This window comes from Tupaia chinensis, unplaced genomic scaffold (assembly GCF_000334495.1).
Source record: "Tupaia chinensis unplaced genomic scaffold, TupChi_1.0 Scaffold141044_1, whole genome shotgun sequence".
Lineage (NCBI taxonomy): Eukaryota > Metazoa > Chordata > Mammalia > Scandentia > Tupaiidae > Tupaia > Tupaia belangeri.
The window spans coordinates 57,741-83,334 of record NW_006200910.1 but is presented as its reverse complement, the minus strand read 5'-3'; the positions used below and the strand labels follow the sequence as shown (position 1 = coordinate 83,334).

General features: G+C 38.9%; 1 protein-coding gene across 1 annotated transcript in view; it reads left to right on the top strand.

Moving 5' to 3' along the window:
- The window catches only part of TP53BP1 (tumor protein p53 binding protein 1), a 106,828-nt gene that overhangs the window by 56,385 nt on the left and 24,849 nt on the right, over positions 1–25,594 (top strand). The window contains exons 13-17 of the mRNA XM_006162855.3: positions 5,404–5,523; positions 6,539–6,742; positions 10,698–10,755; positions 14,972–15,067; positions 22,526–22,991. Coding sequence (XP_006162917.1) covers positions 5,404–5,523; positions 6,539–6,742; positions 10,698–10,755; positions 14,972–15,067; positions 22,526–22,991 — 944 coding nt within the window. The remainder of the gene's footprint in view (positions 1–5,403; positions 5,524–6,538; positions 6,743–10,697; positions 10,756–14,971; positions 15,068–22,525; positions 22,992–25,594) is intronic.

The window sequence follows — 25,594 nt, the reverse complement described above, 5'->3', positions numbered from 1 at the left end:
TTATGTTAATAGTATTTTTTATGAATTCTTGTTTTTAGTATAAGTGCTGCCGAAGTGAGCACTGAATTCTTGTTTACACTATTGATAGTCAGCTTTTTTTTTTGTCATAGACACTGTCATAGTAAAATTTATTATTTTACTTGTATTTATCCAGATTATTAAAAACGATAGTATATGGGGGCTAGCAGGTGACGTGATGGTTGGGGTGCTGGACTCTCATATGGCCGACTGCCACTTGAGTCCTGGACCTGGCAGCTTGAGACTCCCATGCCTGGAGTCCCGAGGCGAGAATAGAGGAGAGGGGATTGTGGCATGGCCATCCCCCCTCTCCACCAGGGGGTGATTTCTCACTTTCTATGTCTCTGTCTCTCTCTGACTCTCTGGCGAGTGCATGCACCCTATGGCAAAAATCTCTCACATACACACACAAAAATGCTAATATGTGATTTTCTGTTTACAATTTCAGTTCTTTAAGCAACAAAAAGCAATGAAGACAGCCTTTGGAAAAGTAATGAAAGGAGAATAATAATTTTGCACTTAGAGAGTTATTGTAAAAGTGAATAATTCAGAAGAGCATTATAAAAAGAACAGAAAAAAAAATGTGTACTTTAAATACAGTTTTTTAGTTGCTAAATCTTGAGATATTAATTTAAATGGGAGGAAACTAAAACGTTAATGGTTCATCAGTCCGAAAAGATGAGAATATAGGTATGAGTTGAGTGAGACTCAGGTTTGTTCATTAAGTTTCGTATGCTAAAGTTAGAAGGACATTTTTGTCTTTTTTGTTGCCATTGATAGCTTTATTGATTAAAAAAATACATGCTTAAAGTTGTGCAAAATGTTCAAACAGTACAGGAAAGGGAAGATAGAGGATCGAGAGAATAGGGGTTAATAGTGGGAACAGAGAATTGCTCTAAAAGCCTCTTTGTGTAGTTAACTTGTCACTGTTAACAGTTTGGAGACCTCTTCAAACATCTCTTTATGGAGAGCACCTCTTAAGCCTGAAAAACCAAATATACAAAGATGGTACTTGGAAACTCAACCTTAATCAACACAGAACTAATTTATTGTGGGGTGATGATGTGAAAAACCATAACAGGTTCAGTTAATCTTTAATTAAATTCACAAGTTGTAATCTATAAAAGGTTAGTAATGATCATGGTCCCTATTATGGAGATTATGGAGATATGTTTCATGCTCTAACAGTAACCTTTGTTAGTTTACTGGTGGAATGTCATCTTAACTGGCCATTAATTTCAAAGACAGACTGTTGGAGTAGAGTGTTCATGCACAGTGTCACCCAGAAATTCATATATATATATATATATATATATATGATTCACTTATTTTTTAATTTGACCAGAAAGAGACAGAGGGTGAGAGTGAAAGAGAGAGGAAGTGAGAAAGCAAGCTACCAGATCCAGGACTTGAACCCTGGTCAGCCATGTTGGAGTGTCCAGCGCTTTAACCACCACACCACCTGCTGGTCCCCAGAAATTCATATATTTTTAATTAGTTATAAAAAGTGACCAGTTCTTATAATTATTTTAATAACAAAAGAAGAAAAAATGGACTCTATAACAGACATTAAGAGTTTCAAATATTGCTTTGGACTAAGGAATTCTGTAAAGACCTTAATAATACAGACAGACTACCCACTCAGGTGGTTGAGCAATTGGTATTAAGTTTTTTGTTTTTTTTTTTTTTTTAAGAGAGATTTTTGCTATAGGGCATGTGTGCTCGTGGGAGAGACAGAAAGTAAGAAATCACACACACACACACACACACACACACACACCTTACCCTGCACTCCCTTCTCCTCCATTCTCCTCTCAGGATCTTGGACTCGCACACACATGCTCCCAGTGTGAGTTTTAAGCTGCTGGGTGTGGGATTCGAACCATGGTCCACTATGAGTGAGTCCAGCTATATAACCATTATACCATTTGCTGGCACCTCTTGTTTTTTTCATTTATATCCTCCTTTATTGGGTGGTATGTTGGCATATAACAGGATAGCCCATGATAATCTGGAAAAGCAAGAAAGAACTTGATAATTTAAATAAAATAAGAATGCTGCTAAGTATTAGAGAGAGAACTGAATATATGGAAAGTTATAGTAAATTTAAAAGGATAAAATATGCCAGTAAATGTATTTTTTAGGATTTGATGATAATTTGACTAGTGGTTTTTAGATGAGTGAACAAAAGCAGAGAAATGGGAAAGCATTTGGGAGACGTTGAATAAAAGCTTTATGAGCATGGTTAATTAAATATTGGAAATGTAGGCTGCTGCTAGTTAATTTGAGTGCTAACTATAGAGTTAGGAATTTATCTTGTGGAAACCGTGACATCTTTGGACTATGAGCTAACTTGTTCAAAGCCATATGTTATAGGAGGCTGCTTTGGTTTCAGTGTGCATGAAGAATAGGGGTTAGAGAGAGAGGGAGACTTCAGAGAAAATGATTAATGAGCTGTTGTAATAATTTTTAGAAGGAGGCATTGAAGACTGGTTGAAGGTCATGGCAGTGCGCCCTTTATAGTCTGTAAGTCTCAGTTTCTCTTTAGGTTTTAGTGATCCAGTTATATAAATGGTGCACTAAAATTATTTTTTTAAGCTATTGCTTTTTTTTTTTTTTTTGTTAAGGTTTTTGCCAGAGGGGCATGTGCACTTTCCAGAAAGAGTCAGAAAGAGATAGTGAAAGAGAAAGTGAGAAATCACCTCCCAGCAAGGATGGTCATGCTGCAATCTTTTCTCCATTCTCCTCCTGGGATTGTGGGCACGCACACACATGCACATGCATCTAGCATAAGTTTCAAGCCTTATGGTCCAGGACTGCAACCATGGTCTCAGTCATGTGGAAGTCCAGTGCCTTAACCACTAATGCCACCTGGTGGCCTCTACTTTTTATAATTTTTTTACCCTATTACAGAAAAATCATTTACAGTAATTAATGTTTCATATTATATTGCACATTTTGATGTGTCATATAGAAGGGCCTACTTAAAGATTTTGTACAGAATTAAAGTCTGGATGATTAGTCATGAGGGGTGGCTCCTCTAAATAGAGCAGTGCAGATGATCTTCATTCTTGATTATTTCCGGAATGAAAATGCTATAAAATGTATCTTTGGAATGTATGAGGTTTTGTAAGGTGTTTTGCTTTTAGTTTCAGTATCTATTCTAAGTTCTTGTTATCCTAAAGAATTTGCTTTATAAGGAATTACTGGAGGATGCTTATCTACCTGACTCATTTCTCTTCTTTCTCTGACTGTGGTGAGATTCTTTGTCAGTTAAATGTGATGTTGAAATTCTCTGAGAGGTTTTTGCTATAGGGCATGTGCGCCCAAGACAGAGAGAGACAGAGAGACAGAAAGCAAGAAATCACCCCCTGGGGGGATGGCCACGCCGCGATTCCTTCTCCTCCATTCTCCACTCGGGATCTTGGGCACGCATGCACATGTACCCAGCATGAGTTTAAGCCACCAGGTCCAGGACTCGAACTGTGGTCTACTATGGGGGAGTCCAGCAACATAGCCATTATACTAACTGCTGGTCCCTCCAGTCATACTTTATATAGTTTCTTTAACTGACCATATGTAACTCTCATCTTTAATTTTTAAAGCATTGTTTTACTTAACTTTATTTATTTATTTATTTTAATTGGACCAGAGAGGAACAGAAGGGGGAGGGGGAGTGAGAAAGCAAGCCGCCAGGTCCAGGACTCGAACTGTGGTTGACCATGTGGGAGTCCAGTTTCTTTAACCACCACACCACCTGCTGGCCCCTTACTTAATTTTTTTAATTGCCAGAGGGCACATGTATTTGTTAGAGAGAGAGAGAGAAAGAGAGAGGGAGACAAAGCATATCTCCCAGTGGGTGTGCTCATGCCCAACTCCCTCTTCATTTCTTTATTCTCGTGGGATTTTGAGCACATTCACATGTGCCTGGTTTGTTTTTCAAGCTGCTGGGGCTGGGATTTGAACTGTGGTTGACCAACTGGGATTTGACTTCCTTAACTAATTTGTGGGGCCATTTCATCTTTGTTGTTTTTGTTTTTGTTTTTTTTTTCCATCCCTTTAGGTTACTAATTTATTTTCTTTCACGTGTATTAGTAGATGTAAAAGTTTTTTGTTATTTGTGATTTTGAAGGAAAAAACATCAGGTGCTTGATATTAAAGGTAATATATGATAGAAGTGAAGTGGAAAAAGATGAAAGAAGCAGCTGTTTTCACAAGTAGTATAGTAACTAGATGAACCTGATTATAGTTACTTTGAACCATTTCATGAAAGTAAGAACCAGTTTTCATATATGGGGATTAAGGGACAGTCTGGCATAATAATTATTTTCTCTGAAATATAATCATTTTACTAAAAGAAATAAGTAATTAGGAAATCAGAAAATGTAGTCTTGACAGTTTACTAATTCTGGTTAGCAAAATATTTGAAACCAGGAACTAGTTGAAAAGTGGTCTTATGTCTTGACAGATGATTTATGTTTGTAATAATTTTTTTTAGAAAGAATTATTTTGATTTAACTTTACTTATTTATTTTTTTAATTTGACCAGAGAGGGACAGAGTGAAAGATAAAGTGAGAAAGCAAGCCACCAGGTCTGGGACTCGAACTGCGTCGGCTATTTGGGAGTCCAGCGCCCTTGCCACGCCACCTGCCAGCCCCTATTTGTCATAATTTAATAACAACTAACCAACATTTGCATAATGGGGATGTCATGTATGTGCGATTTATCCTAGTGTAGAGTTTAGGTATAAGAAGTACCGCTTTGGCTTAGAGTGATTGCTGGTCGGTACTGCTGAACTTTTTTTTTGAAACCCTTAGATTTCTGTTAGAACTAAAGAATATTTTGAAGTCCTTTGGACTGTGAGATTATTTGTCACCTCTTTGAGTAGATTGTGACCATAGCAGCAACATCAGAATTTTCTCTCGAGAATTTCATAGACTTCAGAGGCTTATTAATGAATTCTTTTGATTAGGATTGCACAAAATTACATCTAAATTTGAAACTGGCCTGATTTGTACTGCTAAATATCCCCGGATATGCTGTCTTGGAGCTTGGGTATTCCTGTTTCTTTTGATCTCATGTTCCTGGGGTCCTCTGAACTCTGGGTTTCTTTTATTTGCCTGTTCCCTGATTGCCTACCTTGTGTCAGTCCTGTTGTTGATGGCTATAAAGAGAGCAGAGAGGGTGGTAGGAAATAGGTTGGGAGACCTGGCGAGTGGGATCGAAGTGAAACAGAATTTGAAAGCAAAGGAAGAAAGTAATTGAAATATTTCTTATGATTCTTCTTATCTCACTTATTTTAAACTTCTGTTTTGATTTGCTTTTTATTTTTTTATCACCTTTTTTGTTTTTGTTTTTTTTCTTTGTTTTTGTTTGCTTTTCAGACACTCCATTTCATTTCACTTTGCCTAAAGAAGGTGATATTATCCCACCATTGACTGGTGCAACTCCACCTCTTATTGGGCACCTAAAGTTGGAGCCCAAAAGACACAGTACTCCTATTGGTGAGTTAATTTAAAAAAATGATACTTGAGGCAGAATTTCTGAGTTTTTTTTTTTTTTTTTTTTTGAGAGATTTTTGCTATAGGGCACGTACCCCCTCCAGAGAGACAGAGACATAGAGACAGAAAACAAGAAATCACCCCCTAGAAGGATGGCCATGCTGCAATCCTTTCTCCTTCATTCTTTCAGAATTTTGGGCACACATACACACATGCCCAGCGTGGATTTTAAAGCCACTGGGTCTGGGACTCAAATTGCTGTCGACTACATGGGAGTCCAGCAGTGTAACCATTACATCATCTGCTGGTCCTGAGATATCATTATTTATGACAGTGATATTTTAGATCTGAGGGTTTGGGCCAAATAAGGTAGATTTTTACCTTAAAAGAAATAAGGCTATGGAGTCTAATCCTATGACTTTATTTACAGGAGATGAGAGGTGATGAGAAAGAGTGGAGAGAAGGGAGACAGGGAATATTTATACACATTTTATTATATTAGACAACAGTAGAACTTGAGTGCTAAGCCATGATGTGGAGCTGTTTTATAAGGAAGGGATAGGAAATAGGTAAAAGTACTATTTATTTAGTACACTGTCTAATTAGTCTGCTGCTTGACAGGGCAGGAAAAATTAGATCCTCCTTCCCTGAAGCAGCCAGTAGTCTTCTATCAATACATTAACCTATTTGTTTTCTCTAGTCAGTGCTGGGAGGTAACAGTCATGCCGTCTGAAGTCTCCTGCTACCTATGCCTGATGCTGGCAGATGTGGGTTGGCTGAGGGCTCATGCAGCATCCTTTGTCCAGATGCAGAAGTGGAACTGAATCCTGTTGCTCCTCTTAAGACCAGGTGTCAATACTAGTTCTTAGTTGTTGATACTTTGTGACAGGATCTATTCTAGGAACCCCCTGCAGCACTTTGGAGCCAAACAGGCAAATGGATGACATTGAAATTTGCTGTTTTTCATGTTTGTATTTTAGTGTTGTTTCTTTCTTCCTCCCTGCCTTCCTTCTTTCAGGTATCAGCAACTATCCAGAAAGCACCGTAGCAACCAGTGATGTCATGTCTGAAAGCATGGTGGAGACCAATGATCCCATACTTGGGAGTGAAAAAGGGGGTTCTGAGGCTGCCCCAGAAGAAGATGATAAATTGTGTCTAAGAATGAAACTGGTCAGTCCTGAAACTGAGGCGAGTGAAGAGTCTTTGCAGTTTAGTCTGGAAAGTAAGTTTTATGCTAATCTTAAGTACTTAGTAACTTCAGATCATCAGAGGGGTATTAACTATCTTGAGTTATGAGGATTGATACTTTTAAAATTAGAAATATATTTGTAAAGTCTTATTCTCAAAGATAAAATTGTTTTTGACTACTCTCTACCATGTTACTGAAGATTCTCCTCTTACAGTGTCTATGTTGCTGGCTTTTGTGTCTCTGTATTATACCTGTGTCCAGGCTCAGCAGCGCTCCTGTAGGCAGTAACATGCTGCTCTGCAGTGCTGGAAGCCACATGGCCAACATGGGTTCAGAGCTCTAGTTGACCTGAAACACACTGGGAATGTGGATACCACAGAGTCTGAGAACCTAACTTAACTGGAGGGCTAAGGGAAGGGATCGCAGCACCTGTCAAGGGTGTGCTGCTCTCTTTTTCTCTCTCTCACATCTTTCTCTCATGTAAGAAGTAAAAAATAAACTTAAAAACTCGACAAATCTGTGTCTATGTAAAATAATGTGTTTTCATATTTAGAAAGAGTTCAGAAAATAGTAGAAAATTTAGGATTACAGATTTATGTTAACACTTTCCCACTTAAATTGCAAGTTGTTTCTATATGTTGGTGGCTGAAATATCGAGAAGAATCAGAGAAGTGACTGTGAAGTAGGAATTAAGACTCAGAAGACCTTCATATCATGGGGAGAAGCTGAAGAATTGTAGGCTGAAGAGAATATCAGATTTGCTTTTTTAAAAAATGTGTCCTTTTCTTTCTTTCATGAGACAGAACATGTGTGTGTGTGTATTTGTGTGTGAGAGAGGCAAGCACCTTCAGTAGAGTCTGATGTCATAATCCTCCCTCCAGCCTTCCCAGACTGCCATAATTAAGGACATGCGCGTACCACATGAACAGATTGACCTGAGAACCGAACCCCAATCTTTTATATGGCTTCTAATATTGCATAGCACTGCACTACCACTACATTATCACAGCTGGACCTAGATTTGCTTTTTTAAAAGGATCAGCTGTGGGGTCAGCAGGTGGCGAGGTGGTTAAGTGCACTGGACTCCCACATGTCCAACCATGGTTCAAGTCTTGGACCTGGTGGCTTGCTTTCTCACTTTCTCTTTCTCCCTGTCTCTCTCTGGTCAAACAAGGATAATGATGATGAATACAATTAAATTAAATGATTCTTTAAAAAAAAAGATCAGCTGTATGGGGCCAGCAGGTGACATGGTGGTTAGGATGTTAGACTTGCACATGACTGATGTCATTTGAGTTCACACCTCGTGGCTTGCTTTCTCACTTTCTCTCTCTCTGGTGAGTACGTATGCCCTATAGCAAAGTTTAAAAGAAAGGGGGAAGATTAAAAAAAGATTGGCTATATGTTTCAAAACTTTGTGCCTTTGTGCATGATGGTTCGTTTCCTTGCATTGTCCATTTCTTATTTGCCTGCCTGCCATATTCCTACTTGGTTTTTAACCAGGAAGTGAGGTCATTGGTAGTGGTGGTGGTGATGAGGGAAGAATTTGAGAGGTGACTAGAGCAGACAAAACTGTAAGGGCCAGTTGAATATGGAAGTAAGAAGGAAAAGAAAAAAAAATACAGAATGACTATATAAATTGTTTCATCTAATTTTTATAATACAATGGTATTTCCAAGTTGACTTCATTTTATTGGTGAGAAAACATAACTGAGAAGTTTTTAAATGGTATGCATAAGATCACAATAATTGGTAAGAAGTAGAGCAGGAATTTGAGTATGGTTTAACTCTAAAACTTGTAATTTTTCCACTAGGTAGTTTGTAAGTGCCATTTAAGTGGGTTAAAAGAGGAGGAAGTCTCATAAAAGGAAACATTAGAGAGGAGGAGAACTAGGAGAGTAGTACGAAGCTGTAAAGAGGAGAATTTTAAGAAGGTAACAATGCCAGGCATAGGAGTGAGGTCTAGTAAGATATATCAGAAAGTGTATTGAGTTGTTGTAAGAGTCATGACACATTTTTGCATAGAAAATATGTTATAACTTTCCTGACAACCTAATAAATTGCATTCGACTCTGGTAAGAGCCATTTTGTTGTGGTTGGGGTGGAAGCTATACTAAAGGTAATTGAGGAATAGGGAAAAGGATAATGGGCAGCAGATTTCTCCCTATTTCTGAGAAGTTCACATGATTGAAAGGAAGAGAAAACATAGCAACTAGAGGGAAGTGCATGGTTGAGGACAGGGAAGTGCATGGTTGAGGAAGGATTTGTTGTTTTTGACTGGGAGGGGCCTGAGCAAGTTTATAGATTGAATGGAAGGATCCGAAAGAGAGAGGTATAGATTAAAGATGAGGGAATAGGGGGAGCATTGATTAATAAAGGTCCTGAGGGAGTTAGGAGAGGAAGATTTCAAAGACCACATATAGTATGTGGACTTGAATAAGACGGACTTCTCTCAGATCAAAGAAAAATATTAGGTAATATAACTGGACCTTTTAACTGTATGCCAAGTACTTTACATGTATAGTTTATTAAGTTTTGTAAACCTGTGAAATAGATTCTAGTATCCTAATTTTATATACAAGGAAGCTGACACACCAAAAGGTTGAGTGCCTTCCCTAGAGTCATATAGCTAGTAAATGGAGTAGCCTGAACTAAAATCCAGGCAGTTTGGTTCCAAAATCAAAATGCTGTTCTGCTTCTCAGTGCTTATCGATATGACTCTTAGAACCACAGTAAAAAGTAAAGTATGACATGATTCCATCTGTATTGTTATCTCTGAATAAATCAAATGTTTATCAAGAGAGAACATATATGTGGTAAGCTAAAATTTTACTTTATCTTTAGATCTAAATTATAATTAAAAAGTCCTTACATGGAGCTAAATGTTTAAATGGTCTCACCAGTATATATTTCTATCTTTTCTTATACAGGTTGAGCATCCTGATCTAAAAATTCAAAATTTGAATGTTTCAAAATTGAAAACTTTTTGAGTGCCAACAGGATGTGACAAACAGAAAATTCCACACTTGGCCATTGTGACAGATTGCAGTCAAAAGTACTGTAATATAAAAATGTATAAAATTATCTTCAGGCTATGTTTATAAGATATATGTCAAATGATAATGAATTTTGTGTTTGGACTTGGGCCCCATCCCCAAGATATCTCATATATACACAAATATTCCAAAATTTGAAACACTTTGAAATCTAAACCACTTCTGGTCTAAAGCATTTTGGATAAGGGATACTCAATCTGTATTGGGAACATAGTATCAATCACTGTATTCACAATTTTACTCACATTATTTCATCTTTATAACAGGTCTGTAAGGTTGGTCCTGTTTTCTCTCTCTTATAGGTGAGGAAACAGACTAAGGAGGACTAGTTTAGAACTTGGGTACCTTCTTTTTGTGAGCATTCTTTTTTTTTTTAAGAATTATTTTTTATTTTACTTTATTTATTTATTTTAATTTGACCAGGGAAGGACGAAGGGGTGGGGAGGGTGGGGCGGAGTGAGAAAGCAAGCCTCCAGGTCCAGTACTCAACTGCGGTCGCCCATGTGGGAGTCCAGCGACCTTAACCACCACACCACCTGCCGGCCCCTGTGAACTATCTTAAAACTGGACACTACTTAAAATTGGTGTGTCAGACTAACCTGAAATGTTTTCTTTCTATTTTATTAAAAGTTTTTTATTTTTAAGATTTTTACTTTGTTTTAAAAATTCTTAGGATTTAGACTTTTTTTAATTTCAAAATTATATTGTAGTTTTAACCAAACTAATTAGTCTTTTATAGAAAGTTTGAAAAAAAAGAAGGTGAAAATAAGGAAAGCATGCCATTAAATCTTTTTATGTTCACTTATTATTTTGATTTCTATTTCTTTTTGCTGTTTGTTACAAATACTGGGAGAGCAGGGTGAAGGTTTTAGGTGTGAAACTAACAAAACCTATTTCTCTTTCCTTTCTCTCCTTGCTTTGTTTTTATTCAGAGCCTGTAACGGGTGAAAGAAAAAATGGATCTACTGCTGTTGCTGAGGCTGTTGCCAGGTAACCAGAGCTGGTTGCTATTTAGAGGAGTTTAATACAAATATACTGGTAATGAGGGGACAATGATTTATCAACAGAGGAAACAACTTAGAGTAAACTGTAGCACAAAGGATTTAACAGTGTCTTAAATTGATCATAGGCTTTCTTTTTTTTTTTTAAAGAATTATTTACTCAACTATTTATTCATTTATTTATTTTTAATTTGACTAGAGAGTCACAGAGAGAGAGCTAGAGAGAGAGAGAGAGAGAGAATGTGAGAAAGCAAGCCACCAGGTCCGGGATTCGAACCATGGTTGGCTATGTCGGAGTGTCCAGCGCCTTAATTACCACACCATCCGCTGGTCCCCAGATCATAGGCTTTCTTACTAATACTTTAAGTCCCATAAAGCTTTTGTTTTACTTAGAACTAGGATATTCAAAGTTTGTTCTTTTTGTTCAAGAGAGGACCTTTTTTAAAACTTTTTTTTATTGATGAGACGGATTTATTAATGTACTTATTTTTGCTATTGCTGAAGGACTAGAGGACTTAACAAGAATAGCTGTAGATCTTATACATTCTGTTATTATATACTCAGCTACAGCCTTAGGTCATTTTCTCTTCTGCCTGCCAGATGACTGTGTTAAGCTGTTATTTTTGCTTTGTCATGAATGCTGTATTGCTTTGAGGATGAGAATGACCCCATACTGAAGTTTTGGTGGTTAAGCATTGCCATCTAGTGACTGTGAGAGTAGAATTGTTTCATTTGCTTCAGGCATGAGTCATGCAGCATGAAAACATTAGCAGCACTTGGTAAAATACAGGCAAGGATTCTTAAATCAGAGAGAGGCAGGTACTGTAAGTAAAGCAGGCTAGGCGAGACAGCTGGAGTGTTACGGAGGAAGGCCAACTAAATGTATGCCCCATTCAGTTCTAGCCAGTGGTTGTCATTTGAGAATAAAATGAGAAATTTAGATTTTAAAAAATAAAATTTCTAATAAAACGTGACCATGAACTAAATTTATCCCTCAGTTATGAGTTTCTGACCATGCTTAAAATCCTTTGATCTGGGACCAGCAGTTAGTGTAATGGCTACTGGACTGCCATGTAGTTGACCATGGTTCAAGTCCCAGACCCGGTAGCTTAAAACTCACACCAGGCGCGTGTGTGTGCGTGCCCAAGATCCTGAGAGGAGAATGGAGGAGAAGGGATTGTGGCGTGGCCATCCCCCCTGGGGGGTGATTTCTCGCTTTCTGTTTTTCTGTCTCTCTCTGTCTGTCTGACGAGCGCATGCACCCTATAGCAAAAACTTCTAAAAAAAATTGCTAAAAATCCTTTGATCTGTTCTTAGCTGTATTAGAGAGATTAGTTCTCTAGGTTCTTGCATATTTAATCTGAAAGATAAGTACCTTACAGTCCTTTTTCAGTTGACCATTTAATAATATGTAGTCTTTCCAGTTGAAGAAAGTGGAGTTTATATCCAGTCTCTTTGTCTTTAATAGAATTATATGCCAGGCCCAAGATCCTGTCTGTACATGTGCACATTAAGAGAGGACAGAATATGCTACTGAAGTTTCCTGAACCCATAGGGTAGACTATAGGAGGCAGATAAGAGAAAATTCGAGCATAGGGTTGCAGTGTGAATCATGGAAGAGATGAAATTCCTGAGTATTGCTGTAAGACAAATTTTGTATATAAGAATCTAGATTTTGACTGGCAGGTGGTGTGGTGATTAAGGGGGTTGGACTCCCACATGGCTGATGGTGGTTTGAGTTCCAGACCTGGCAACTTGCTTTCTCATTTTCTCTCTCTCCTCTTTGGTCAAATTAAAATAAATAAAGTTAAATAGAAAATAATTATTAAAAAAAAGAATCTAGATTAAAAAAATTTTGACTATTCATCTTACCATTGGAGTTCCCATAAGAAACCATTTAAAGTAAATTGTTAGAATATTGTCAGTGATTATTGCTTCCTCTGCATTTAGGTGAAGCTTTTATTTATTTATTTTTAAATAATAGATATGTGTGGGGGGAGGTAGAGAGAGAGCACACTTAAAAAGATCTTATCATGCCATAGTACCCCCTCTCCCACCCCTCTAGCTCCTCAGGATCCTGGGCTCCTAGTATGTTTTTAGGCTGACCTAGGATCCAAACCTCATTTGCCATATGGCTTCCAGCACTGTAAGATGCTAATGTTCACTGCTATGCAACAGCAGCCAGATCTAGAGGAAGCTTTTAAGTGTTGTGTGAAACTGGACCTGGTTCAGAATATTTGGTGTCCCCTTAATTCTCAAATCTACTGTGGATGGTTTCAAGCATATGTAAATGTAGAGAGAGAAGAGTATAATGGACGGCCATATATTTATAACCAATTTTAAAAAATAATCAATTGATAGCCAGTTTTGATTCACTTGTAAGATTATTTTGAAGATAATCCTAGCATTATACCATTTTGACTATAAATACTTCAATACTGTCTCCAGAAGATAAAGGTTCTTATTTTAAACTTAGCCATATTGCTAAGTCACTTTTAAAAATTGATGGTTCCTTAATATCATCAAATATCAGAGTTCAAATTTCTCTATTGCCTCAAGATTTTTTTTACAGTTTTTAAAAAATAATATCTAAATAAGGTTCACACATTACATTTTTTTTAAGAATGATTTTTTATTTAACTTCATTATTATTATTTTCTAGTTTGATCAGAGAGAGAGAGAGAAGGAAAGTGAGAAAGCAAGTGACCAGGTCTGGGACTTGAACCACAGTTGGCTATGTAAGAGTCCAGCACCTTTAACTGCCACACCACATGCCAGCTCCCACACACTACATTTGATTGATATGCTTTTTAATTTTTTAAATGTATAGATTCCCTCTTTTTTTTTTTTTTTTTTTCTCTTCACAAAGCATTTTTAGGGGCCAGCAGGTAGTGTAGAGGTTAACATGCTAAATCATCTCCTACATGACCAATTCTGAAGCTCAAGAAGCCCAGACCTGGAGACTTAAAAATCACCCTGGGCACAGGTGCATGCTTGTCTGAAACCCTGAGAGGAGACTGAATGAGAAGGGATTATGGTGTGGTCATGCTTGCTAGGGCCTGATTTCTCATTTTCCTTCACTCTCTCTTCTCTCCCTGTCTCTCTCCAATGAGCACACTTGCAAAACCTAGGAGAAAAAAAAATAAATTTTTAAAAAAAGTTTTTTCATGGGGACCAGCAGGTGGCGTGGTGGTTAAGGTGCTAGACATTCCCATATGGCCAATCACGGTTCAAGTCCAGGACCTGGTGGCTTCCTTTCTCACTTTCTCTCTCTCTCTCTTTCTCTCTCTCTGGTCAAATTAAAACAAACGAATGAATAAATAAAATTACTCTCTCTCTCTCTCTCTCTCTCTCTCTCTCTGTGTGTGTGCGTGTGTGTCTATGGTCAAGTTAAAATAAATGAATGAATAAATAAAATAAAATAAATAATTATTTAAGGTTTTTCATGAGAAGGAGGGAGGAGGGAAGGAAAGGGATCGTTAACAGAGTTGTTACATCATGAACCACCCCATTCCTTACATTCAAAATCATGAGCATGTGTGCTTTTGTCTGGCTTATATAGGGAGACCTCGTGATGCAAATTTGGGACCTTATGTGGCCTCTCCATGTGGCTTTAGCTTTGCATAGTATTTGTCCTGCTACATCTACCTGGCTGGCCCTCTTACTATTTATTTGTTGAAAGAACTGGATTGTTCATTCCATAATTTCCTTTTTTTTTCTTTCATTTATGTATTTTTACATTTTTCCACATTTACTTTACATAATTTCCTTTTTTTCCCTAAGAATTATTTTATTTAACTTTATTTGTTTATTTATTTATTTTAATTTGACCAGAGAGGGACAGAGTGAGAGAGATTGGGAAAGCGAGAAAGCAAGCTGCCAGGTCCGGAACTTGAATTGCGGTTGGCCATATGGGAGTCCAGTGCCCTTAACTACCATGCCACCTGCTGGTCCCTGTTCTGTGATTTTCTGTCATCCGAATTTTGCTGATTGTATCTTTATGGTATTTTATATAATCCTTTATCTCCCAGTGAGTCTTCTTTAAAAGTTTCTTACCCTAATTAGAACATACATGAAGAATTTGCATTTTTGCGTAAGTTGGTTTGGAGTTTGGGATGCAGAGAAAGGATTTTATTTCTTCTATGCCTTAAAGGGTAATCTCCACAAGTACTTTACCTTTCAAAGTATTTAATGTATTATCTTAGTCCCCAGAAGAGCACATCCGAGGTCCAGGTGTCTAGCTGCATCTGCAAAGCCCAGCAAGAGGATGAGGCTCAAAGTGAGAATTCCACATCCATCAGGTAAGCATTCTTTGTTTGTTTCTTTTTTTTTAAATAGAGGTTTGTGCTATGGGGTGCATGTGAGCTCCAGAGAGACAGAGACAGAGAGACAGAAAGCTAGAAATCACCCCCAAGGGACGATGGCCATGCCATAATCCCTTTTCCATTCTCCTGTCAGGATCTTGGGCACACACGCACACATGCACATGGGCTCAGTGTGTTTTAAGCCCCCAGGTCTGGGACTTGAACCGCAGTCAACTACATGGGCGTCCAGTGATTTAACCGTTATGCCGTGTGCTGGTCCCCATTTTTTTTTTCCCTAAAATTTGCTCAAGGGTATATGTGTTCACCAGAGAGAGAGAGAGAGAGAGAGGGAGATAGGTAGGTAGGTATATCCCTAATAGTGGTATTGGTAGCATAATTTCTATGTTTTTAAAAAATTCATGGTAGAGCACATGAGCACATATAGAAAGAGAAAGAGAGAGAAGCACTCTTAACAGAGCTTGGTCATACTTCAGTTCCCTTTGTCTTGTTCCCCAGACCCAAGTTCCTGGGCATTTGTACATGCTTGCAGTGTGTTTTCAAGCTGAGTTTTCTATTGATAGAAATATATAGAAAAGGCCCAGACAGTAGCACACAGGTAGTGCCAGCACTTGAGAGGCTGGAGGCTGCATGGGAGGCCAGATTTGGCTCCCTGGATAGTCTGATTATGGGAAGCTAACAGAAAGGCTGGGGCACAACTGTAGTACAATGAGACCTTGTTGAAAAACTTAATTCTTTCTCTCTCACTCATTAAAAAAAGAAGAAAAAAATTCAGAAGAAACATGTAAGTGCATTTACTGGGCATTCTGGGCATTCATTATTAAATGTGAACTTGTTAGTGTTCTTGGGAATCATATGGCCCAGATGGTAAAGAAATGTATCTTCTATTGAGCTGAAAAACTTGTTCTGTAATATACCACTTCATGTGATTCTACAATAAAAGTGTAGTAACCATCCAGCTATTACTGAATTTATTGATGGCGTTGATTTTTTATTAAGAGTATCTTGAAATAGAAGGGCCAAGATGTTGGTGATATTGTTTAACCTTATGTTATAGTTTGAATAATGGCTTATCCCTGTAAGGTTCATGTTTTTTAATTTGGATATCTCCCTAGAATTCATGTGTTACACCTTGATTGTATTATAAAAGTTTTCAGTGAAAACTTAATTCCTTCATGGTGGCCCAGGGTGGGGCCTTTGGGTATAATAATCCATTAGGGTGGGGCCTCTGTGATTGCATTCTGGTGGGTATATAGGTAGAGGGACCGGGACCAGAATGGGACATAAACTCATGGACATTGATCATGCTGTGCTCTGCTAAAAGTTCTGCCTTCCACCATTTTGTGATACCTTTGGACTTTCCAGCCATCAAAATGGTGAGTTTTGCAAACAAATTTCTATTTCTGTGATAATCACCTAGTCTCAGGTGTTTCTGTTAGCAATGTAAAAATGGACTAAGACACACTGGTAGAACAAAGACTTGGGAATCCAGCTGGATTTGATTCTAGTTACTCCATGGACAGACTTACACTCAAAACAGAATGGTTAGGCGATTGTCAAATATGGAGGTTTAGTCTTCCCCATTTCACTTTAAGGTTAATTTTATCCAGGCTTTTTCTGCTAAAATTTGTTTTCTAAATCTGGCATATTGTGACCAGAGTAAAATGTATTAACTGGAAGTAATGGAAAACGAGAAGTGTGGTACTTCTTATAATTTGTTGGGTTTTCATTGCTTCTAAAACTCTTTTCATACTAAAGATTCCTCTAAATCTTTTTTTCCCTATAATTGCTGGAGGGCATATTCACTCAAGATATATACACACACACACACACATGCACGCACACAGAAAGAACACGTGAACATGTATGTATTCCCCACCCCCAGTGGGGTGTGGTCATGCCACAACCCTGTTTCTTCTATTTTTCCATCCCATCAAGATTTTGATATCCACATACATGCACTGGTATATTTTTAAGCCACTGGGGCCAGGATTCCAACTGCAGTCAGCCATGTGGAATCTGGCTTCTTATGTACAGGACCCAACTGCTAAAGCTAGGGAGACAGCCTATAAAGATTCCTTCTTTATAGTGTCTTGGGACATTATCTTTTTCTTTTCTTTTTTATTTTTTTTTTTTAAGAGAGTTTTGCTGTAGAACGCTTGTACTCGCTAGAAAGACAGACAGAAAGTGAGAAATCACCCTCCCAGGGGGATGGCCACGCCTCAATCCCTTCTCTATTCTCCTCTTGGGATTTTGGGCATGCATGCACACACACCGGCATGAGTTTCAAGGAGCTGGTCCAGGACTCAACCATGGTCGATCTTGTGAGAGTCCAGTGCTTTAACCACTGTGCCACCTGTTGGCTCCAGGACATTGCTTATTTCTTAACAGTTCTGAAGGAAGTCCTAAATCAAAGCATTGGTAGCTTTGGTGTCTAGTGAAGGCCTACTTCCTGGTTCATAGAAACTGCCCTCACATGGTGAATGGGGGCAGGGGAGCTCTCTGAGGTCTCTTTTGTAAGATCTCTAATCCTCTCACAAAGGCCCCACCTCCTAATACCATCACTTGAGGGGTTAGGATTCACTTATGAGTTGAGGGGGAGGCACTGATACTCAGTGTATGGCAGGAGGTAGAATGTGTAAGGATGGGGACCAGCAGAAAGGCGTAATGGTTACGTCACTAGACTCCCACATAGTTGATGGCAGTTCAAGTTCTGAACCTGGTGGCTTAAAACTCATGCTGGGCACATGTGCATGTGTGCCCAAGATCCCAGGAGGAGAATGGAGAAGGGATTACAGTGTGGCTGTCTGCCCTGGGAGGTGATTTCTCGCTTTCTGTCTCTCTCTCTCTCTGGTGAGCACACATGCCCTTTAGCAGAAATCTCCCTAAAAAAAAAAAAAAAAAAAGTAAGGATGAGAAACAATGGCAATTGAATTATTGAAATTGAGTTATTGAAATTAGTCAGGTCCTGTTTGACCATTTCCAGTTTGCTCAAGATGTTGTTATTTTAGATGTCCCAAGATTCAAACATGAATATTTGAATCGTATCTCAGGTGAACTGAGTCTTTTTAATTGCTTTGTCTTGTGCAACAAATATTGATAGAACACTTGCTGTGCCCAGTACTTTACATACAAGATGACTTTGAAAAGTTTGTAGAGGGACCAGCAGATGGCATAATGGTTATGTCGCTGGACTCTCACATAGTTGACCACGGTTTGAATCCCAGACCCAGTGGCTTAAATTTCACCCTGGACATGTGAGTGTGCATGTCCAAGAGGAGAATGGAGGAGGAGGGATTGCTGTGTGGCCATGCCCGTAGCGGGGTGATTTCACGCTTTTTGTCTCTCTTTGTCTCACTGGCGTGCACACGCACACGTGCTCTATAGCAAAAATCTCTCTTAAAAATAAACAACTTTGTTGGGACCAGCAGTTAGCATAATTGCTATGTAGCTGAACTCCCACGTAGTTGACTGTGGTTCGCATTCTGGACCTGGTGGCTTAAAACTCACGCCATGTGTGTGTGCCCAAGATCCCGAGAGAACAGAGGAGAAGGGATTGTGGCGTGGCCATCCCCCTGAGGGGTGACTTTTCGCTTTCTGTCTCTTTGTCTCTCTCTGTCTGTCTAGCGAGCGCATGTGCCCTATAGCAAAAAGAAAAACAGAAACAAAACAAAAAAAACCCTTTGTGATAAAAGAGAAAGTACAAGTTTATTTTGGTGCAAAAGAAATTTTGAAATCCATGCATTGTTTTTTATTATCATTATTAATGATGGTTTTGGGTTTTTTTGAGAGGTTTTTGCTATAAGGGCGCGTGCGCTTGCCAGAAAGACCGAGAGAGAGAGAGAGAGAGAGAGAGAGACAGAAAGCGAGAACTCACCCCCAGGGGAGATGGCCACGCCGCAATCCCTTCTCCTCCATTCTCCTCTTGGGATCTTGGGCACACATGCACACGTGCCCAGCGTGAGTTTAAGCCACCAGGTCCGGGACTTGAAAACCGTGGCCGACGACATGGAAGTTCAGCCACATAGCCATTACGCTAACTGCTGATCCGATTATTGATGTTTTTGATCATTTATAAACCTCATAAGTAGGTTCTATTGTTGTATCTCTTGGTAGTGATTGTGTTCTTACCACTTCTTCATTGAATCCTATACCCTCGTTCAATTGAAGTTCCTGAGAAACACATGAAGAATTACAACCAGATGTATACTAAGCTTTCTTGGTTAGAACTGCATGTCACATCTCTGTTTGATCTCCTCTTGGTAAGCTGAGCTAAACAATATAGAAACCTCAGAAACTTCTCTCTCTTTTTAAAAAATTTGCCAGAGGACACATGTGCTTGCCAGAGAGAGAAAAAAGTAAGAAAGCACTTTCCATGGGGGATAGTCATGCTCCAGTCCCTTCATAGTTCCCTCCTTCCAAGATTTTTGGTGCATACACACGCCCAGCCTGTTTTCTAAGCCACCAGATCCAGAACTCAAAGTGCACAGTAAGCCATTTGGGATCCAACTGCCTTAACCACTACACCACAGGCTGACTCTCCTTTCTCTGTTTCCATCAAGATCCAGAGTTGCACAAGCCCTTAAGAGTTCTTTTTTAAAAATTATTTCATCTATGAGTGCGAGAGAGGAATTCAGCTCCCCTATCAAGGTGTTGACATCACAGTCCACCCCTGGCCCTAGTGAACCCCAAATCATGGTCACGTGCATGCCCAGTGTGTTCGGAGAGATCTCTGGGCACAAACCTGGAGTCTTATCATGTGGATCACCATTGTAGAGCACCACATTTTGCCCCTCCACCTCTGAACAGCCCTCTATAGAGGTTTTTTTTTTTTTTTTTCCTTTTAAGTTTATTAACATTTCTTCAATGAGTGGCAGAGCACCCCAGCAGAGTCTTGACACTGCAGTCTATGCCCAGCCTTGGCCAGTCCCACATCATGGGGCCTGTGTGTGCCTGGGGTACTCAAGGGGGTCTCCAGGTGTGAACCTGGAACTATCCCATCCTTAAGAGTACACAGTCTGCCTAGGCAAGCTCAGCTCCTAAGGTGAAAGCTCCTCTCAAATCGTAGACAGCTCTAGCTCTCTCTTCATCTATCCAAATATTGAAAGCAACACATAACATGATTTCTAGGCTCCTTATCATCCTTACTGTTGTCTTCTGGGTGTATCTCAGTTTATACCTTATAAAATGTCACACCCAAAACTGAAATATTCCAAATGTGGTCCTAGTATAGTGAGCTCTTAATGGAGTCGATCTACCTTTAATCTGGCTATATACATAAAATAAAGCCTAAAAATACATTAATATGTGTTTACGGAATTTTTAAGAATTTGTAGTTGATTCAGAGAACATTCATTCTTTTGTTCAAAACACCTATTTTATATTAAACACTGTGTTAAGTATTTTAAATATACAACTGAATAAACCATGAATATCGGGTTTCTTTTTATTACTGAGTTTTGTTTTAATTTTTAATAATTTCTTATTTACATTTAATTATATCTTTGTTGGGTACAGTATAGTTTTTCAAAGAATGCGTGTAATGTGTGATAATTTTATTATTTTTTTAAAGAATTATTTTATCTATCCATTCATTTATTTTAATTTGACCAGAGAGAGAGAGAGAGAGAGAGAAAGTGAGAAAGTAAGCCACCAGGTTCAGGACTTGAACCGTGGTTGGCCATGTGGGAGTGTCCAGCACCTTCACCATCATGCCACCTGCTGGTCCCCAGTGTGTGATAATTAAGAATATTGCCATATTCATCATTTACACCAAAGCACATTGCATTATGTTATGTGCATTTGATTTTTTGTTCTACAAGTTTTTGGGGGTTTGTGTGTGTGTGTGTGTGTATGATTGGCAGTGTCCCTTTTTTCACTGTTGGTGTTTTATCATTCCATAACCTACTTTTTTGTTTATAGCATTTATTCTGCAGCATCAATAAGAACATTTAAGAAAGCCCCTTGTTGGGGACCAGCAGTTAGTGTAATGGCTGTCGCTGAACTCCCATGTAGTCGACAGCGGTTCGAGTCCTGGACCCTGTGACTCATACTCACACCGGGTGCGTGTGCATGCGTGCCCAAGATCCTAAGAGGAGAATGGAGGAGAAGGGATTGCAGAGTGGCCATCCCCCCAGGGGGCGATTTCTCGCTTTCTGTCTCTGAGCGCATGCGCCCTGTAGCAAAGACCTCTCCAAAAAAAAAAAGAAAGAAAGGCCCTAGTCACGTTAGCAACTATGGAATCTTGTTCGTAGCAGACATTCAGCAAAAACTTGTGAAATAATGAACAGATCATTGATACTAGCATGAAGACCGAAAACACGTATTTTGAGGGTTGTCTTTCAGGAACCAAGTCATTTTGAAATGTTGAACCATAAATATACCAGTATAGCTGGTAAAACTAGAGTCCCATCTAAACTTTATTCTTTATAGATTGGATTGTTTTTCTAAAATTATTGCACAGAAGGGGTGAATAATGCCTGGAAAGCCAGGAGTCAGTAAGGAATGTTAGAAGCATTCATAAAGCCAATGAGGTATCTTGACCCAATTGATATTTTTTGAAGTAAATCCCTGAGCTCCTTTCGTTGTCTATGACATTTTTTTTTTAAGAGAGAGAGATTTGTGCTATAGGGTGTACTCACTTGTCAAAGAGACACAGAGAGATAGAAAGCAAGAAATTACCTCCCGGGGCAATGGCCATGCTGCAGTCCCTTCTCTTTCATTCACCCATTCTCTTTCATTCACCTCTCAGGATTTTGGGCATGCATACACACATGCCCGGCTTGAATAATAAGCTTCCGGGTCCAGGACTCAAGACTGCAGTTGACCATGTCAACTGCTGATCTCCATTGATAATAGCTTTACTTTTTGTTTACTTCATTTTCCTCTGTCAAGTTTTATGACTAGTGATGGAAGAAAATTTAGGACTGTCATCATGGGTGAAATCTCTATCTACCATTATTTATTATTTATTTTTTTTTGGAGAGGTTTTCGCTATAGGGCACATGTGCTCACCAGACAGAGAGAGACATAGAGACAGAAAGCGAGAAAATCACCCCCCGGGGGGATGGCCATGCCGCAATCCCTTCTCCTCCATTCTCCTCTTGGGATCTTGGGCACGCACGCACACGCGCCCGGTGTGAGTTTTAAGCCACCATGTCCAGGACGCAAAACGCGGTCGACTACGTGGGAGTCCAGCGACATAGCCATTACACTAACTGCTGGTTCCCCTACCATTATTTTTTATTAGGAATAAAATAACGAGAGGACTTGCAAGGTGATATGCTTGGCCACCATGCTTTCTCCCTTACCTAAATTTTTCAAATTATCAAAATATAGTTCCTCCTTGCCACTGTTTCCCCCCACCCCCCCACACACATACTTTTACACTTTCTTGCTTACTTGACATGATTTTTTTTTATATGTTTTTATTTTCAGGGGAAACTCACTCCCTTTTCCAAGTAACCAAGAAGGTGAGAAAGAAAAATTAGAGGACCACAGGATCTTACAGAGTCAGAAGTCTACAAAGCCCATTAGTCCTGTCAAGAACCTTGCTACTCCTCTCTCTCAGCGTATGGCCACACAGGGGTCATCCAGTCCTCAAGAAGAAGCAATGGAGACAGATGTGCCAGAAGAACCGAAAACCAATCAGGACAAACTTAGTAAGGCCTTAATTGAAAGGCCTAGCCAAAACAATGTAGGAATCCAGACTTTGGAGCGTTGCCTATGGGTCCCAGAAACTGTTTCAGCAGCAACCCAGACTGTAAAGGATGTGTGTGAGCAAGGGACGAGTACAGTGGACCAGAATGCTGGAAAACAGGATGCCACAGTTCAGACTGAGAAGGGGAGTGGTGAGAAACCAGTCAGTGCTCCCGGGGATGATACAGAGTCGCTCCATAGCCAGGTGAGAGAACAGAGCTGGGTGCTTCAGAGGCTCTGGATTCTGACCCTGTAGGTTCTCAGAAAAAGTTGTGGCATGTCAGCCTAATAGCAACTCTTAACAGTTTAATGCAGAACAGTGGTTAAAAGACATAAGCAGTTTATCCAGGATAGAGGCAGGATAGTCAAAATTGTGGGTAGTTTTAGTCAATGGATGACTCTAGGGAATATGGAATAGTGCTAGAATTTGTCAAGTCTGTCTTTACAGGAAAAGAAAGCCAAGGATACACTCAGGTTCCTATAGCATTCTTCTGCATTCATTCTTTTCTTTGTATCACTTTCATCCTCTTTTCTATCCATCAGAACTAATAACTTCTCCCTTACATGTGATTTACTTACCATGGCTCCCAAGGACTCAATAGAAAAGAGAGAAGGAAGGAGAAGCATGAGACAGTGAATCACTTTATTGGAAACGGAATTCTAACAGGAGTAGAAAGAGAAGGGGAAAGGTTCCTGTAGAAGAGAGGCAAACTTGTACACTGCAGAATACTACTCAGCCATAACAAACATCGAGATCCTGGCATTTGAGGAAAGTGGATAAATATGGAAGATTTACTGCTAAGTGAAGCAAGCCAGACTATGAAAGAGAGGCATTAAATGTCCCCACTCTATATACCAAATATTGGCATTCTGTGGCAGAAATTGAAAGATTGGAAGATATAAAAGCATGGAGAGCAATAGTGATACTAGAGACAATGTAAGAGGAGGGTGGGAAATGGGAGAGGAAATAATTGGGGGGGAAAGAAGCGAAACATTTAGGACCACAAAAATGGAAAATTATTGATTATAATGTGTATGGTAATATCTTTGACAGGACCAATATACAGTGTATTTGTGAAGGGAAAATTCATCTGGTATGTTGTAATGATACACAGTGATTGGAGGTAAACAAATAAAGACAACAGGCTAAGACCAGATACAATGGGAGAAAAAGGACTGAGACCGATGAACGTGAGCTGAAGGAAGAATGGGTACATTCCTAGGAGTAGAACAGAAAAGTGTAGGTACTAGTAAATATTGGGTAGGTAAGTGGCTAAGAAATGGTGGTAGAAATGTATTAACAAATGAGTGGAAATTCACATGTTGCATCAGGCAGCAGTGGAAGCTATGGCAGGGAACAGTTGAAATTGCTAATAATGGTAAAATTACCTTTTCGGTTGCTCTGGCAGATCATCTTCATTTTGGATCCAGCCAGGAAACCAAAACCTTTGCTAACGATATGGTTCTCAATCTGAACATTCAAATTATTATTATTTTTTTAAAAATAATTATTTATGATATTATGGTTATGTCACTGGACTCCCACATAGTCTACCGCTGTTCTAGTCCCAGACCCAGCAGCTTGACACTCATGCCAGGTCCATGTGCGTGCATGCCCAGAATCCCGAAGAGAATGGAGGAGAAGGGATTGTGATGTGGCTATCCTGCCTGGGGTGGGGTGATTTCTCACTTTTGTTTTTTAAAGAGTTATTTATTTATTTAATTCTATTTGTTATTTTTTAATTTGACCAGAGACAGAGAAAAGGAAAGTGAGAAAGCAAGTCACAGGTCCAGGACTCGATCCATGTCATGTGGGAATGCAGTGCCTTTAACCACCATACCACCTGCTGTCCTGATTTCTAGCTTTCTGTCTCTCCAGCGAATGTACCAGCTCTACAGCAAAAACAAAACAAAACAAAACAATTCTGAAATAAATTATAGTTTATATATATTGAAAACCAGTGGTGTATCAGCATTATGCTTAAGACAACCCATTCCATGAAGTTGGTATTATTCCCATGTAGTCGGTATTATTCCCATTTCACAGGTAAAGAAACCAAGCTGAAGAGAGGTTAACTTTCTAAGCTTTTGCCATCAGTAGGTAGTAGAACTGGAATTTAAACTCAGTACATGTAACTTCAGAATTACTATTCTTTTCCGTATAATGTTGCTTTTCTGTTTTTCATAGTGTAGTCTTTACCTTTTTAACTGTGCCTCTCTAAGAACTCAAATTCTCTTTATGTTTGCCTTTTATAGTAACAGTCTGAGACCTAAGAGCTATCAGCTCCTGTAGATTCAAAATCCTTTTGAATGTAAGGGTTATAACATATTAGACCCCATTTTGTTGGTTGTTTTCTTTTAACTGTTCATATTCAGTCACTTGACAATTTGGTTTCTGTGCCTCTTTTTTTTTTTAATTTTTTAATTTTTTATTTATTATCATCATAATCTTCTTTATATTACATTGGATTACATATAACTTTACATTGACTTCCATTGCTTTTTCAAAAGGGAATGCCATGCATGTCAGTCAATACAGAGGCATCGATCTCCCCGCTTTATCATTCAAAGTCTTTTCCATGCATTTCCCAATAATTATTATTATTATAATTTTTTAAAACAGTCAATCACTATTTCTCATTTTGCTTGTTAAAAGACTTCACCCATCATGAAATACTTCCCAGACCAGTCCAGTTGAGAATACTATACACGTCATCTTCAACAGATAATAAACCATATCTGTTTCTCACTAACATCCCCTCTATTGTTCACTTGCTATCTTTCTCTATCCTCTTCTCTTTTTTTTTT